Source organism: Haemaphysalis longicornis, unplaced genomic scaffold (assembly GCF_048455015.1).
Source record: "Haemaphysalis longicornis isolate Haplotype H1 unplaced genomic scaffold, Haemaphysalis longicornis Haplotype H1 scaffold_4, whole genome shotgun sequence".
Classification (NCBI taxonomy): Eukaryota; Metazoa; Arthropoda; class Arachnida; order Ixodida; family Ixodidae; genus Haemaphysalis; species Haemaphysalis longicornis.
Window position 1 is genome coordinate 31,496,732 of NW_027526361.1, and position 16,219 is coordinate 31,512,950.

Sequence of the window (16,219 nt, forward strand, 5' to 3'; positions counted from 1 at the left end):
CTGGAATTTAAGCGCAAATAGCTTGTTCGGCAAGCTTATAAGCTCTGCCTAGTCTGCGTTTGCTTTCGCCGGCCTCCGCCAATCGCACAGCTGGCTGGTGTGACATCATAGGTTCTGTTGCAGGAAATGAGCTAGTGGGTCGCATGACCACTCCCTTTTTTCCTAATTATATAGCTTATTTGAGCGACGTGTGCTTTAAAAGTGGTGTCAATATGATTCTAACGAGGCAGTCTTTCGAATGAACCAAACTTGTGTTTTGTCTTCATAGCTCCTTTAAGAAAAGAGGTGAAAAAAACATCTGGGCTGAAGCCATCTTCGATGACTTTCAATGTGATGTTATTAGCATTCATCTGGTTTTATGACGGGATTAGGATGTCTTGAATAGATTGCAATATTTCCCCAGATTATTTTTAAATTTTTGTGTGGAGTTCATTTCATCTGATTTTTTCAGTTTCCAAAGCCTCAACAGATGTGTAAGCTTGTGGCTGATGTAGCCCATTGTTATTGTCAGATCATAGATAACACAAGGTTTCTATTGAAGTTTTTTTGGGGCTGTCTTGTGCTCCTAAATAAACTATCAAAAATACAGGCATCAAAGGTGCTGTGAACAGAATGATGCATGTAAAAGGGAGTTGGGGAATTGAATGCCATGGCATTTGGTGTGCATTTATTTATGTTAGGGCGTAGTCCTACCTAAAAACATCTGCTCAAATTAAAGATACTGTCAGTTGGACCAGAATAATCTTTTCGAGTGGCGAGCGTGCTACAGTTTTTCTTCTCAAATGAGAATGAGGCAGCTAGGCATGACCTGATGCCAGCAAGAACATGCAGGCGCTCCTCTTTGGAGCAGAGCATAAGATACTCTTGTCTGGCTAGATGCTGGCAACAAAACAAACCATTCTATGAGTGCATCGTACCTATACTTCAGTGGTTGGCAAAAAAGAAGTCTCCGTATGGCTTGAGACGAACCACATAGATGACCAAGGGCAGGGGGCATCGCAGGACAAACTTTGGTGGGTGGGGGGGCTACCAAACACTGCCTTCTGTACCAATGCGCTTTTTCCAGTAAGGCCTGCTGGTGGTCCGCAAAGGGCACCGAAGTGTCAAAGCATGTTGACCTCTGCCCGCCGAACAGTTGACGGCAACAGTTGTGTGATAATGCGGGAAGTGTCATGAACACGAAAATTGGCATTGTCCGCCCTTTGACCGCTTGTGATGTCACAAATTGTGGATGGCAATCAGTAGGGCTCGTGTAAAGGGTTTTTTCTTTTTCTGAAAATGAGAGTAAGATAAGCACCTGCAAATGCAAGATAAACATGCATGGCAACTTTTGTTGAAAAATGTTTTAAAAATGGTGCAGCTGGCAGCTTCTAAACATTACCAGGCTGGCTGCTTTCTCATTTGAACACAGGTGATTGCATCTATTCTGGTTGATGCTTCAGTTGCGCGTTTGGCTTTGTGTACAAGTGCACCGGAAGGGTTTAGTACAGTAGATGAATGAGCTACAGGCACCACTTCCTGCCAGTGGGTTGTCCACAAAAGTGTGAAATAATTGCTGTAGGTGTCTACGTGAGTAACTGTACTGTGCTAATTGGCTGCTACCCATGCTTCCTGTTAATTGGCACCGACGTTTCGTGTGCAGTTTGTGGCGTCATGATTTCATGACACAGAATAAATGCATGGGGAGCAAAGAGAGAATTGCCAGCCTTAATTGTTGATTTATAAACAAAGCGTCCTTTGTTCTCAAACAATAGCCAAAAGAAACGAAAAAGTTTGATCTTTCAGCTCAAACAAAGGGCTGTTCACCTTCACTTCACCCGTCTTTATTACAGTGCTGGGTTGTTGGACGGCCAGAGCGCAGTTTTTGCCCGCTAGTTTCCAATTGGGCTATTTGTTTGACAGCTTCACCGGTGGGCTTGCCCGTGTTGTTGCTGCTTACTTTGATTGCATTGTGATTGGAGGGATGCTTTCACGAAAAGTGTAGATAAGCGGTGGAAGCCCAAGGGCTCGGGGGTGTGTCGTCTGCTCTCCTGCCACTTCCGGTTCGAAAGCGCTGCTGGCTTCCCGTTTGCCGGCGGCTTTCACGTGCGTGTGTGCGTGTTGTCTATCTCTTTTTACTGAAAGAGCTCATGCATAGTGCCTTTAATGAATAACATCGATGGATGCTACTAGGGGCTTCTCTGAAAGGTAAGTGCTCTGTGACAAATAAAACACGCACGCACACACTCACGTGAAGCCGCTGGCGGATATGAGATCAGGAGCTCTCAAACTGGAAGTGGCGAAAGCAGACAACGTACCCGTGTGACTCTGCGCTTCTCCTGCTTACCTATTACTAGCATTACTTCAAGTACAGGTGACAGGAAGCGATATAGGTAAAGTGGGAAGATTATTATCAAATTGCGTGTGCATTTGGACCTTTAGCTTGAGCTGAGCTGTTGCCAGGTGTTTTTGTTGTACTGTGGGCTTTCACAAACAAAATAACTTTTTTATGTCCTGTAGTTGATTCTTTTTGTACCCAGGTTACACTAAATTTCATCCAAAAAGGAATGAAAGGCCATGCAGTGATTCTGCTGAGCGCACGTGGTATTTGAGTGTGCCACCTCAGTACAACAGAAGCCAAAAAAGCCAGAGCCTTTTGGAGGCTTTTGACCTGGAACAGTTGCCACACTTTTTTTTACAAAGTGTGTAGCTTTTCATACGTCACTACAATTTTATTTGGCAGGAAAGGATGCTTTGATTATAAAGGAATTTGCATTTAAAAATGTAGGCTTGAAATTACCAGCTCTCTTCCTAACCCCTATCGCCAAAATTTTCTTTTGACACAATACGAGGGGAGCGGGCACAAAAGGAACAGCTGGTATGCTGACTACATGTCCACTAATGTATGGTCCAGCTGGAATTGAGAATCGGGATGTGGGCACATAACCTGGTAAAGCCAAGTGGAGTGTTCCATTTCCGTAGCAGCATGGTCATGGGTACGGTGTTTTGTTTCAAACTGCGAACCACAAGCTTAGGTTTACATCTGACTAGGATTGGATTACAAGTGCTCAGCCCAACTCGGTGTTCCGGTCAGAAAATGGGGGGACCAAGTTCTTGACATTTCTTTCAAGTTTTACTGAGCAAGCCAAAGTAAAGCAAAAAAAAAAAAAAAAACTTTTGCGTCGCTCTTTTTTAAGAGCCACAAAGAGATGAGGCCATGCATTCAATTTCAATGCATTCAATTTTACTACCATGAGCCAAACCATACAGAATGCCACATTGCGTTGCCCGGTGACATTTATCAAGTGTGAGAAATGCTTTGAGGCATCGCATCCTTGTCAACATTGTACCTAATGATCTGACTTCATTATTTAAGGTTTACATTAAATGTGCCATATTCGTTATTCTGCCGTGGTGGTCTTTTGATAGAAGCCAAGTTGTATGTTTTTTTTTGCACTCCCTAAAAAGAGTGCAAAGGGACAGATAATTGATTTTTCTTGGGTATATTTTCTTTATCACAAATGAAAGGCACCACTTAAAATACCTTAACCCGATACAGTTTCGCTGATAGCACCCTAGAACTTTAGAAATTGGAATGTTTAGACCTACCTGCCATACACGTCTCGCCAAGAGGAATGCTGGCAGTGCTGGCAGTGAACTATTGAACTGTGGGGCAACACACTTTTGACTGCACGTAAGATTAAGAGACATTTAAAAGTTGTCCCAGGCTAAAACAACCACAGTGTGCAACCTCTCCTATTCCTTCATGCATTTTTTTAATCGCACATTGAAATCGATGGAGTTTTTGGGACACGTAACGTAGTGTCACGTTTAGACACTGCGTGTTGCCACCTCTCAGACTTGTGAAATTTCAGTGCTAGTTAAAAATCATTTTCGCCTGTTTATTTAGAAATTTCTTGCGGTTACCCCAGTATATAAAACGCTGGCTTTCATACGAGCTAGACGACGTGCACTCCACAAAAGTTGGTTGTCTGTCCCTTTATGCGAGGTCTGTCTCACTCAAAGTTGAATCTAGGTCTCTTTTTCTTCTGCCTGCTCAGAGCCTGGGTGCTCTTGCGTGCCCAGCCGGCAGTTGGTGCTGACCCGTGCCCGGCCTCCCTCCCCCCCTCTGTGCAGGTCAGTGCGGCGCAGCAGTACCAGCAGCCAGACAACAAGACGCCCACAACAATGCAGCCGCAGACACCGGGCAGTTCCGCCTACAAGAGCAAGCTGGACAAGGAGAAGAAGATTGGACACCGGCGAGTGGACGAGGAAGGCCAGATCACTTACAAGAAGGCAAGCCTCGGTTGACTGCTCAGAAACGGGGATTCCCGAACACTTGTCTGGATGTGTTTGGGAGCAAGTGACGTCGTTTTTGGGATTCTTGGTAAACGTCGTAGTTCTAGGTCGTCTATTTTTGGGCGAACACTGTGAGGATGAACGAGTTGGCTGCACCTTCTGGCTGCTCTGTAAACATTTGTGTAACTTTGGGTTGGCTTTTGAACACAACTCTAAAGGTGTGGAAAAAGCTAAACATCTGTGAGGTGCTCGTGAAACATGCAAATGAGGTGCACATTGGAGGTGATACAAAGGGTTGCTTTGGTAATTGGTCGCACACTGACACCATTCCTGTCTGAATGCCTGTAGGTCTCCTTTTCGCTCGCTAACGCACACCTTACATAGAACCCCGGGCTTCCAGCACAACATTTGCGAGGGTACGTAGTTTGACAACTAGATTTGAGCTCTACAAACTACAAACACGTGAGAGCAGGCAGGGCAAGCACTCCTCACAGCTGGGTTACTGCATTGGTTTTTAACCCTTTGTGTTCCGTTGTCGAAACACAACATGGCCGTAGCAGTCTGTTGTCGGATACGCCTGACTTGAATGTTCAAGGTTAAATTTTGCGGTTTTTCTGACTGTGATGCGCCCGCATTTATTGTGTACATGATGCGCCATCTCTTGAGGGATAAGTGAACTTTGTTTGTTGAAGTGCTCTTCTTTTTGCACTAGGGTGCGGCACAATGTTCAGCACGAGCCTTCTGGATTCCAGAGCGTTTTCACTTGCGCGCTGTTTGCTGAGAAGCATGGCTGCTTTCTCATTGCGTGCACTCTACGGTGGTGCACTTAGTGAAGCGATGATGGCTTCAGTGAGATAGAGAATTTCGTGCCTCCATCAGTTAGTGGGGACAGTGATTTGACAGGAGCGAGTGACGAAGACCATGATGGTGGTGGAGACAGCACCGTGTGGATCATTACTCTGTGAGCTACACATTTTATCAGAAGACAATGAAAGGGGGGCGAAAGCTTTTCTCCTGGCGTCTAGAGGTCTCCATCATCAATAGTTTTATTTGGAGGCACACACAGCTGCTGAATAATGGCAAGGAAGAGCAGCAAAACATGCAGTATTGCCGCAACCTCATCCAACATCTGGTGGGGGTCTGAGGGCTAGAGCCAAAAGCAGTGCCTGTCTGCACATAAGGAGTGCGAGGAAAGGCTAGATGGGATGAGCTATTTCATCTACAAGCTCCCAGGCTGAAGCAGCAAGGGCTGTGCTGTTTGCAGCGATAGAAAAACAAAAAGAGGCCGGAGGGAAACTGTGTTTTTCTGGAAAACCTGCAGTAACAACCCTGGCCTGCACCCAGGAGAATGCTTCAAGTGCTTTCACATGTGGCTGAAATATCGGTAAAAGAGTTGCAAGCAGAATGCAAGAGAAAAAATAAATATCTTGTGAGTTTTTCTTGCACAGTTTGTGTTTTTCTTCGCAGCTCCAGAAGCTGGCAAAATAGTTGCGGACCCAGAACGGCTGGAAAGTGGGTAAAAGTTCCGGACCGCAAAGGATTAAGGCACACAGTGCACAGTGATGTTCAGACGAACTAAGCGTACATCTAGACAGTACCACTTTTGTCAGGCTAAGATGTGTGGCATTAAAAAAAAAAAGTTTTCTTACTCTTGTAAACAGAGTTGGATGTGTCGCTGATGCAATCTGTTCCTCTTTTCTTTATATGATGTGCCTCGGCAAATTCACAGGCAGTTTGGTTCCTGCTTCTGCCTAGAACCTTCGCTTTGTGAAATATCAACTGCCGCATGCATTTCCTGTAATGGAAGGAAAAATGGTCACGATTGCTTTTCTTTAAACAGAGATCATGCTCCCTTAACCGGTCATTAAGGTGGCAGCCAGTTAGCCCTGAGTGCAACGTTGTTCACACATAAACAGTATGTTGTGCACTACCCACTTCATCCACCACACGTACGGCATGGGATGCATTAGGAGCTTCTGCTGTATGATTCTGCCCACTCAAAGCTTTTTAAGAGGGGCATGCTGGATTCTGCCAGGAGTTAAGCACTGTGAAAATTGCGCACACGTAAAGTCTTTACAAAAAAGGGGGACAAACTGTTGTCCGAAATTCCCTCAATTGGGCATAACGGCAGCGGCTGAAGCTCTACTTGAAATCTGAAGGGCAGCACCAAGACGAAAAGGGTGGATCGGGGGCCAGACTCCAAAAAACCTGAGGTTGTAGCTTATGTGCACAAAATGTCGCTTGCCGATTGGCACGGAGTTGCCCTTCTTTATTCCTTGCCAAATAAGCTCTCTCAGCTTCTTTGCCCTTGCACAACAAAGGTGAGAAGCAAAAAGGCAGAATGCTTTGAAAAAGCAATGCAGTAGTGTATGATGTACTATTGACGTGCAGAAAGTCATACATAGGCAAACTGGCAGCTGCCTTAATTACTGGATGCATGCGCAAAGTTTGAAGAAAGCTGAGGATGCCCCTCTTTCTTTCCATTGCAGAAAATTCATGAGCCGATATTTTTCAAAGGCAAGTTTCTAGGCAGAAGCAGGAACAAAACAGCCCATGAACTTTTAAGGGCATACCATAGAAAAAAAAAAGAAAGGAACAGATTGTAGTAGCAGCAAGTCCATCTCCCTTTATGAGAACAAAAGCTTTTTGATGCCCCATGTCCTTAGCCTGATAAGTGGAATTGTCTATATGTGCGCTCGAATCATCTGCGCACCACTGTGCTGTGAATGTTTTTGAAACCTGAAACAATAAATCAGTCAGGAGCAGTGCTTGTGCTGCCCGCTCTCATGTGATTAGCCCTAAAATCATGTCGTCAGGTGTTTACCAACTTGCCCAGGAACAAGTTCCTCCAGTGGTAGTCTGTTCATTTCAGCTGTATTCATACTTTCGGCTGTTATATTTGGGTTTAGAGTTCAGTTACGGCCTTTTCTTGCTGTCTCATACCGTGGGCAAAAATGTAAATATGAGGCTGGCAATCGTTAATGTTTTTGTACGTTGCTCTATTTGATCTCTACTAACAATATCCAGCAATTTGTGAAAAAAATCACTGATTTGAATTGAGCAGAAAGATGCCCTTGCATAATAGTCACCGCTAGTGTCCTAGTGCTCACAACAGTGTACTTACACGTGGCACTTTGTTTCCTTTTTCTCCTGCAGATTCAAACGTCACAAATTATAGGTTCAATTCAATTAGGCATTGGTTACGCTGTTGGCAGTTTAGCATCAAAACCGGAACGTGATTTATTGATGCAAGATTTTGCCATGGTGGAGTCGATCTTCTTTCCTGGGTAAGTTTCTTTGTTTTTGCTTTTTATCTTTGCTCTGAAGTTTTGTGCATACTGCTACTGTGCAGTAGAGTAGCGTCGTCATTGCTGTAAAGCTCCTACAAAATGTTTGCGGTGTGTTTCGTAACCCTGGTGGCCCTCAGCAGCTGTTTTGTGCCCTTTTCTTTTCTTTTTACCTCCTCGCAGGGAGGGAAGCAATCTCACGCCGGCGCACCACTATAGCGACTTCAAATTCAAGGCGTACGCGCCAGTGGCCTTCCGGTACTTCCGGGACCTGTTCAGCATCAAGACAGAGGACTTCCTGATGTCCCTGTGCCACGAGTCGATGCGGGAGCTGACCAACCCCGGGGCGAGCGGCAGCGTCTTCTACCTGACCAACGACGACGAGTTCATCGTCAAGACGGTGCAGCACAAGGAGGCGGAGTTTCTGCAGAACCTGCTGCCGGGCTACTACATGAACCTGAACCAGAACCCGCGCACCCTGCTACCCAAGTTCTACGGCCTGTACTGCTACCAGTGCGGGGGCAAGAACGTGCGCGTGGTGCTCATGAACAACCTGCTGCCCTCGGTGGTGCCCATGCACCAGAAGTACGACCTCAAGGGCTCCACGTACAAGCGCAAGGCCAGCCGGCACGAGCGCAGCAAGCGCTCGCCCACCTTCAAGGACCTCGACTTCCTCGAGCACCACCCAGACGGCCTGCTGCTCGAGGCGGACACGTACGGCGCGCTCGTCAAGACCATCCAGCGCGACTGCCGCGTGCTCGAGAGCTTCAAGATCATGGACTACAGCCTCCTCGTAGGCATCCACAACATCGACCAGGCGGCGCGCGACAGAACCGTGAGTGCTGCTGCCACTGTCGGGGAATGGGGCCGAGAATCTCTGGGACGACATTTGCTGTGCAAGTTTCCCAGCGGCAGCGTGGCTGCAATCACGTGTTTGCCTGTGGTGCCCTGCATACAACGGTGCCACATTTTACTGTATTTAATGTGTCCCCATATCGGAACCCACAATTGCCCTAGCTTTTCTTCTCTTTCCCCAAAACTGGCTTTTCTTCTAGGTTAGTCTCCTGCACAGCTGGTTATGGTCAGTGTCGAACGACTTTTTCACGAGTTATCAGTTTAGCTCATTTAGCCTTGAATTAAAGCAATTCTTGGGTGTGTTCCAAATATTGCACCGACTAGCTGAGTTAGTTCCTGTGTGCAGTGTGAAGGAGTGTGTGCCTTGATGAGCCACTTGTTTGCAGGAGCAGCAGCCTCAGGGGGCAAGGGATGATGCGAGACTCAACTCAGCTGGTTCGGATGATGAGACAGGCTTCAAGGCAACAGGTGGGCTTTGCCTTTTTAATGACCTATCATAGGGGGATGTGGTGGGGTTCTTTCTTAGGCAGCCGAGCTTGAACATTCCGACAAGCTCCTCGGTTGCTGAAAAAGCACCTCAAGGAATCCTAATAACATTTGCTGTTTCAGGTTCTACGATCTGGGAAACAAACAAAAGAAATATAGCCATTTGCAGCAGAAGTTAAGTTTTAATGCATTTGTAAGCTGGAGAATCGAAACAAAATTGTGTGTAAGGTGGCATAAACATTCTTTTTCACCCACTTTATGCTCTCTCATTTGGAGTGGGACCTAATCTTATCAATTACTGGCACAGCCGCAGCAGTTTTAGACCGTCATATTTCGCACAAAATTGGCTCAGTGCGGCATGTGGGAGTAATTGCGTTTCTAAGACACAAGTTTAACATCACGGAAAGGAATGATTAACTGGGTTTTACACTGGACTGAACTCTAATCCTCGCCTTCCTTCTCTTCCTTCTGTCGACCCATTGCTTCCCCATGATTCATCCTCTTCCTCGTTTCTGTTACTTTGCTGTGTCCGGCAAAACAAAATGCAACAATGTTAACGCCAACTTTTGTCCCTTTTTTGCCCGCACATGGTGCAGGATCTGGGCTGACGCGGAGTAAGTCCGTAAACCGGCAACGGCTGGCGAACTTCTCCACCGCCATGGAGTCGATCCAGGCTGATGTAGAGCCCATTGATCATGACGAGGATGTTCCGTGAGTTGTGCCTGTCCCCTGGGACGCCTTCTTTCTGTCCCTGCACTAAGTGAATTTCAGGTGTGCCAAGTGTAGGGAATCTAGAGTGCAATCCTTATAGCTCATAGAATGCAGATAACTGTACGTTGGTAACAACCATTCAGATGTGCACGTTTTATAATAGTTTTGTAAAAATAAAAAATAGTTTTATAGAAATAATTATGACTATCCACTTAGGAAAACAGTTGATGTAAGGATACTTCGCTGCAAGGGGGGTAATTCTTTTAACACATTAACGGTGTACAGCTCGCACTGTGGGATTTTTTTATTTCGTTTGTGCAAAGCCCAAAACTGTCCTCAAGGTTCTGAACTCAGCGTACGGGTAGAGGTGTGTTGGCCAATGCCTGCCTCAGGACTCTTTTTTTCATTTTGTGCTTGCTCCACACAGGGGGAAAAAAGGGAACGCGGGTATGTGACAGCCTGACTAGGCCTAACTTAATGGTTCAACAAGGGATAACAACATCTGCGGATACCCACAGCTTGATATACAATGAATTTGACACTTTGAAGGGAAACAGTGCAAAGACAGGCCAAAATAAAGTAGGCCTTTCTGAAATGAATTGTATGTTGCTTGGTGTTCTTGAAGAAGAAGAATATGCTTTATTTAAAAAAAAAAAGATACATAACAAAACTGAATGATGCATCTGGGCCCTTAGCCGACAAGGCTAGTCGGACCCATTACAAAATGGTGTTTGTACATAACCCCTTCATAATAGCGCAGATAACAAACAATAATAAAAACAGGATTGCTTAGAATTACAAACAAATAATACTCTATGGGTTAGGAGAAGTATAACACTTGGAAAAAAGATATTTTTTTAACGATAGTGCAAAATTTGGCACACACCTAATATCCAAAGGTAACTGGTTCCATACTTTGGACCCAATAAAAGATATAAGACGACGGCCGTATACATTATACACTTTTGCCAAATTGAGGTTATTATGGCACGCATGTCGCGTCAAAGGCAATAAAAAAAACTGATGACGGGTAAGGTGTATTCAGAGTCAGAACTCTGTTAACAAGAAGGGCCGTTTTATAGTCACGAACTAGGTTAAAAGGCATTATGCTAAGTTCGTCAAAAATTGGTGCGGAGGGTGAAGTCCTTGAAGCTGATGCCATGATTCTTAAGGCTCTTTTTTGAAGAATGTTTATGTGTGCTAGATATGATGCATAGGTGAATCCCCATGACTGTATACAATAGGTTAAGTGACAATGAAAAACACTAAAATAGACTACACGTAGTACCGGTATTCTGGAATACCGGTATTTCCAAAAATACCGGTATTAGGAATCTGCTTAATGTCACTCGAAGCTGGCTTTTGTATGTGCGCAGTTAAGGCTTCACACCTTTTGATGGTGTTGGCTTACCCGCTTGCCCACTTTCACTTACCCGCTTGCCCACTTTCCTTGAATCTTTTCTTCTCTCCAGAACCGGTGGCATCCCAGCGAGGAACTCCAAAGGAGAGCGACTACTCTTGTTCATTGGAGTCATCGACATTTTGCAAAGCTACCGGCTCAAGAAAAAACTTGAGCACACATGGAAGTCCATGTTTCATGATGGAGTATGTTGTTTGCCTTGTCATCTCTTTTGTAGCGGCCTCCTCCTTAGTCTGATTTCTCAGTGGAGATGGGGGGGGGGGTTGAAAACTTGGTGTTGTGGGCAATCTTCCTCCTCAAAATTTCTCATTTAGTGGTCGTACTCGCAATGGCCTCATTGTTTTTTTCTCTTTGTTCTTCCTTTCAAGGACTCTGTTTCGGTGCACAGGCCGGGCTTCTATGCACAGCGGTTTCAGGACTTCATGGCGAAAAGGGTTTTCAAGAAGATCCCATCCCGTGAGTAACAGCATCATCTTGGGACTTGCGCTGCACTTTTCTGCCCACTGTAGTCATCATCGACTTTCTCATCTTTCTCTCCCCCGAAGCAGCCTCTTGCATTCTTGCTGTCTCTCTCCTCTTGGCTGGGGCTGTGCACATCCTGCAACTACTCCCTTGTGCAATGCTAAGTTCTGCGAGGGTCACAAAATTTGATGTGCTCTGCCTTGCGGGAAGTCGTTTGCACCTTTACAGTGTCCAGGTTTGTTTTGGAATTCCCCAGCTAATTTGCTGCAAATGGCATTGAAGAGCCATGTAGAGGCAGAGGGTGTTGGGATGGCAGAAATGGTGAGGGTCAGCTCTAAAACCACTTTCGTAAACTGCTTCGGATAAAGAATTCATATCTTGAGGGCTCTGCTGCATATCATATGCCCGTTAAGTTCGAGAGTCACACCGATTGCAGAGGATAACAACTAATTTTGTGATCCCCCCTGAACGCTTTCTCTGGAAGCCAAGATCTCAGCACAGCTACCACCCTCGGTCATGTGGGCCGGCATTGCACTTAGACGCACACCGCACTGGACTCGCATTTTGCTCTTCACCGCCTTATCTGGCGTTGCACTTGCCCTTGCTCCGCACTCGCTCGCCCTTCTCTGTGCCCTGTCATTTCCTTGGCTGGCAGAGTGACGTTTTCTGCTCCCATACTCCCCCAACGTTGGGAAGTCATGTCACGGAAATGATTAAGGTGGGTTGAGGAAGTTTCGTGAGGTGGCGTGTCATAGAAAGCATGCCGCAAAGGGCACATGGAAAGAAGATGAGAGCGCAACATGTTCAAGCTAGCCGCAAAAGTGGATCATTTTCAGCTGCTGCTGTGCTTTCAAGCTTTAACAAGCTTTAATAAAGGGTAACCTGTCTTGCTTTAGACCAAAGCAACTTTTCTCATAAGTCCTTGCAGTTTCTTTCTTTTTTGCGCGCAATCTTCTGGTACATAACCAGCTCACTGCAAGAAGTAGTATTAAAATTTTGCAAGTGCATTGGGTGGAGCTCCGTCAATGCAGCTTTAGGTATAGAAGCTTGTTTTCACCTAGCCAGTGCTTAAGCTTTGTAGGTGTACACACACCAGCACCACAATTCACACGCACAAAAATTTATTCTCTTGTATCCTCTTCTTGAGTACTCGGATGTAGTAAAGGCATACTATTCCTGTAAGTGTATCTGCAAAGTAAAGATGAAAAAGCCCAAGACTAGATAAGCCATAGGGTGTGCAATTGCAAATCGAAGATCGTTGTTCCAGAACAAGTCTTGCTGCTTTTCATGTATTTGCTACATGTGTAGTGGTAGTGCGGCATCTCAAAATTTGATTTGTGTGCTTTTGTACTTTAGCAAGCTACTAAAGCAGTATTTTTTAGAGCAGAAGAATTGGCGGGCTAAAAGGTAGATGTGCCAATATCCTAACTCTCTTTCAAGTACAATTTGCAAATACAAATACAAGTCCAATTTGCCATTAGGGCTTTAAACTGAAGAAGCAGTGAGATCGTAATCAATATGATTTGGCCACGTTAAAAACTGTGTGGCGGCAAATGAATCAGGCTGTGTCTTCTTTTTATATATATTTGTTTGAGTCCTGTCATGTCAAAGTCAAAGTAATGTTTATTTCAACATAATGGCTACGCTGAGGACACAGGCAAAAAGCCATCTTGGGCTTGACGAGGCCTGTGCCCCTTATACAGTTCAACCAGCAGTTGCATTGTACATTCATGCACATTAAAGAAACAATTTGGCGGATTGATTCAAGGAAGATAAAAGGAAACGTTCTTGTACAAGAGCAGTTTTATGGCGCACTTAGCCATAATTATACGTTGAACGAAACAGGCATAAGTACGTTCCAAGAAAAAACAATTTTCTGGCACACTTAGTCATAATGTATACGTTGAACTAAAAAGCATATTAACTTACATGATTGTAGCTGTAACACACCTTGTCATGGGAACCGGGAAAAAACAGTGGCAACACTTAGTTATTAGCATTTGCAGCAGAGTAATAAGAACTAGCAGGGCAGGCTACCCGTGTAAATGATAAGTACAATGAATACCAAGGTTTGGCTGAGGTCTCTGGGTAATACGCTGCCCGTGCACACGACTGGGGTCAGACGTAAAGACCGTAATGCAATGCAATGTAGATTCAGGCATAACAATTTTCCATCACGTACCAGGGTCCTTAGCCAATGCAGTCCTTGCAGGTTGTCATGCCTCCGTTTGGGATTTTGTAGCATTTGTACTCTGTCGGCTTTCTTTCTTTTTTGTCTTCTCCTTTCATTTCAAATTCTTGTTTGATTTCTATTTGTGGGATGAAGGGTGGACATTTCTATTCATTGTTCTAGCAGGAAACTTAGTTCGTTTGAGGAACTCTTCTGGAGAGGTGTCAAAAGGCTTTGACTCCCTCTGTCTGGTAAAAGTTTTCATCCAAGCACGCTGGTTGCTTTTGACATCAATTGTTTGAACAACACAGTTCTTTACTGCTGAGCTTAGGAGTGTCCTGAATGAATTTATGTAGAGGTATATGCAGCACCAAAAAAAGATGTGTAGCATAGATGCAAGATTTCTAATGTACTGACCCCAGGAACCAACTCTACTTCCCACTTTGGCTTGCTTGCCTGCCACAGCTTAATGGTTACTCTGGTACTCGGGCTACATTGCTTGTCTAACATTTCAAGCTTGCTGATCCAGATGCCTAAATGTTGCTTCCATCATCGACAAGCTTCATTCACATTGCAATCATGCCTCGATCACCCTGTTTTCTATGGTGTTTAGAGCTATGTGCCGGCCGCATTCACTGGCACAGCTCGGGAGGCCGCAATGAGGGCTTAAGACAAAGGCGGCTTGAGGGGGTTGTTTGCACCGGACTGCGGGAGCGGACCAGAGACGTAAAGAAAAGCAGAGGGAGGGCAGGCTCGTCTCCTTGCCCACAACCAAAACCATCCACTCCCGCCACGGTGTTGTGTGCCCTCCTCCCAGAGATGTGTGCCATCTTTTTTTTCCCTTGCGTCCATGTGCCTGACCCGTGCGTGTGTGTGTGTGTGTGTGTGTGTGCGCCCATCTTTTTTGTTGCACCGTGTGCTACTGCACTGTGCATTCGCATGCGGTGGCCATTTTGGTGGTGGTGGGGGTTCAGTGCACCACACAGCATGGGTTCCTCACCCCGTGCGAGATGGTGTGTCACTGTAGAGGCCTGCCCCACCAGATTCCGTTCCCAGTAGTGCCAATTGAGGATCCCACAACTTTCTTTCTGTGCCCATTCCTAATGTGCATTCCTTGGTGCGATGGTTCGTTTGATGTAAAATGTAGTTTTTTGTTTTTCACTTCTAGTTATTTGTTTCTAGTTTGTTAAAACCCATTTGACTGGCTATTCTGCTTGTTCTGTAATGCCCTTTAAAAGGGGATACAAAAAATTGGCCACATTGAGATGGCCTTGGTGTACACGTTAGTGGAGCCAGTTTTGTCATTGTGCTTTTCTAACATTTGCGTAGTAGTGCTGCCAGCTTGTGACAGGTGTCAAAAAACATGGCCACCACGTGAGCATGTGCAAGTGCAGCTATGCAGGAACAGAGGCAATAGCAATCGCTTAACCACTATCAACTGCCTAAGGCAGCCTGCTAAGGCAGCATGTTTAAAGCAGTTTCAACACGGCAACGAACTCTGTATTGATTAGTCACATTGTTAACTTATTTTTTACAAACTATTAAGCATAGTACACGTGAAGTACCAAAAGCATTTCTTTAGGTGACGCGTTAGATGTGCTAGAACATCTTTTTTACCAGAAAAGCTGTGCATGCATGCTATCAGTCGAAGTTACAGGTGAGGGCCTTGTTGCCCTGCATACTGTGAATTGGTTGTGAGTGAACCTGCTAAGCCCGTATTAAAGGGCCATTGGAGGAAAGCATATCTGCTCAAAAGGTAATTTCTTTGCCTCTGGGAAGCGTCTTTCCAATTTCCTGCATAGTAAAAAGCATTGGTGCAGCAAAATTACTGTGTTGTTGTCATGAACCACTTCCATGTGGTAATTGATGTTGCCTCCTACAACCTGTGTAATCAAGGATTACAAAAATGTACATGTATCTGTGTTGCCAAGTGTGCACAGATAGCAGATGGGACCTAGCTGTTTTGCCTGGGTGTGGGGACTGTGAAAATATTCACTGCAGTTTTCCTATAGTCTCAGTGCGACCCCATTCGTATCAGTCTACTAGAGCATATAAAAGAAGCTTGGCCTTGTGGCACTGCCAATTTTATGGTGTAATGGACTGAGAAAGCCAGGGTATGAAGTTCTCAGAAATGGGTGCAGTTACCCTGCCCGCCCTATTTCGACGCATTTTGTTACATGGCTTAAGGGGGGACGTGGCTCTTAAAACTACTACTTAAGTAATCTCTGAAACTTGTCAGTCTTGCTGCTTTTCCCCCCTCTGATTTCAAATAAGCCACTATTTTTTTCAGTTGGCCAATTAGTTCCCAAGATAATTAGGGGTAATTAGCCATTCTTGGAGGAACAATAGACAAAACAGTGTTGGCCATAAAACTGGAACTGTTATATTTTCTAATAGTACTATGAACCCTGGTGAATGCAATAAATGAAGCACTTTTTTGATGCATCGCTTGAAACTAATTTTACAGCTCATCAAACCTTGGTGTTTGAAATGGGTATTCTAAGTGGTTCCTTGCCACTGGTGCCACCAGAGTTTAATGATCAGTAAACA

The 16,219-nt window shown here is 45.1% G+C and overlaps 1 protein-coding gene across 7 annotated transcripts in view; it reads left to right on the forward strand.

Annotated features, from left to right (window-relative positions):
* Positions 1–16,219, forward strand: part of Pip5k59b (Phosphatidylinositol 4-phosphate 5-kinase 59B) — a 51,575-nt gene that overhangs the window by 3,037 nt on the left and 32,319 nt on the right. For 6 of the 7 annotated variants that reach the window (XM_077706326.1, XM_077706328.1, XM_077706322.1 and 3 more), the window contains exons 3-9: positions 4,117–4,275; positions 7,435–7,565; positions 7,749–8,400; positions 8,807–8,888; positions 9,503–9,617; positions 11,090–11,222; positions 11,406–11,493. In XM_077706326.1, coding sequence (XP_077562452.1) covers positions 4,117–4,275; positions 7,435–7,565; positions 7,749–8,400; positions 8,807–8,888; positions 9,503–9,617; positions 11,090–11,222; positions 11,406–11,493 — 1,360 coding nt within the window. The remainder of the gene's footprint in view (positions 1–4,116; positions 4,276–7,434; positions 7,566–7,748; positions 8,401–8,806; positions 8,889–9,502; positions 9,618–11,089; positions 11,223–11,405; positions 11,494–16,219) is intronic. The other variant, XM_077706323.1, reaches the window with a different exon arrangement.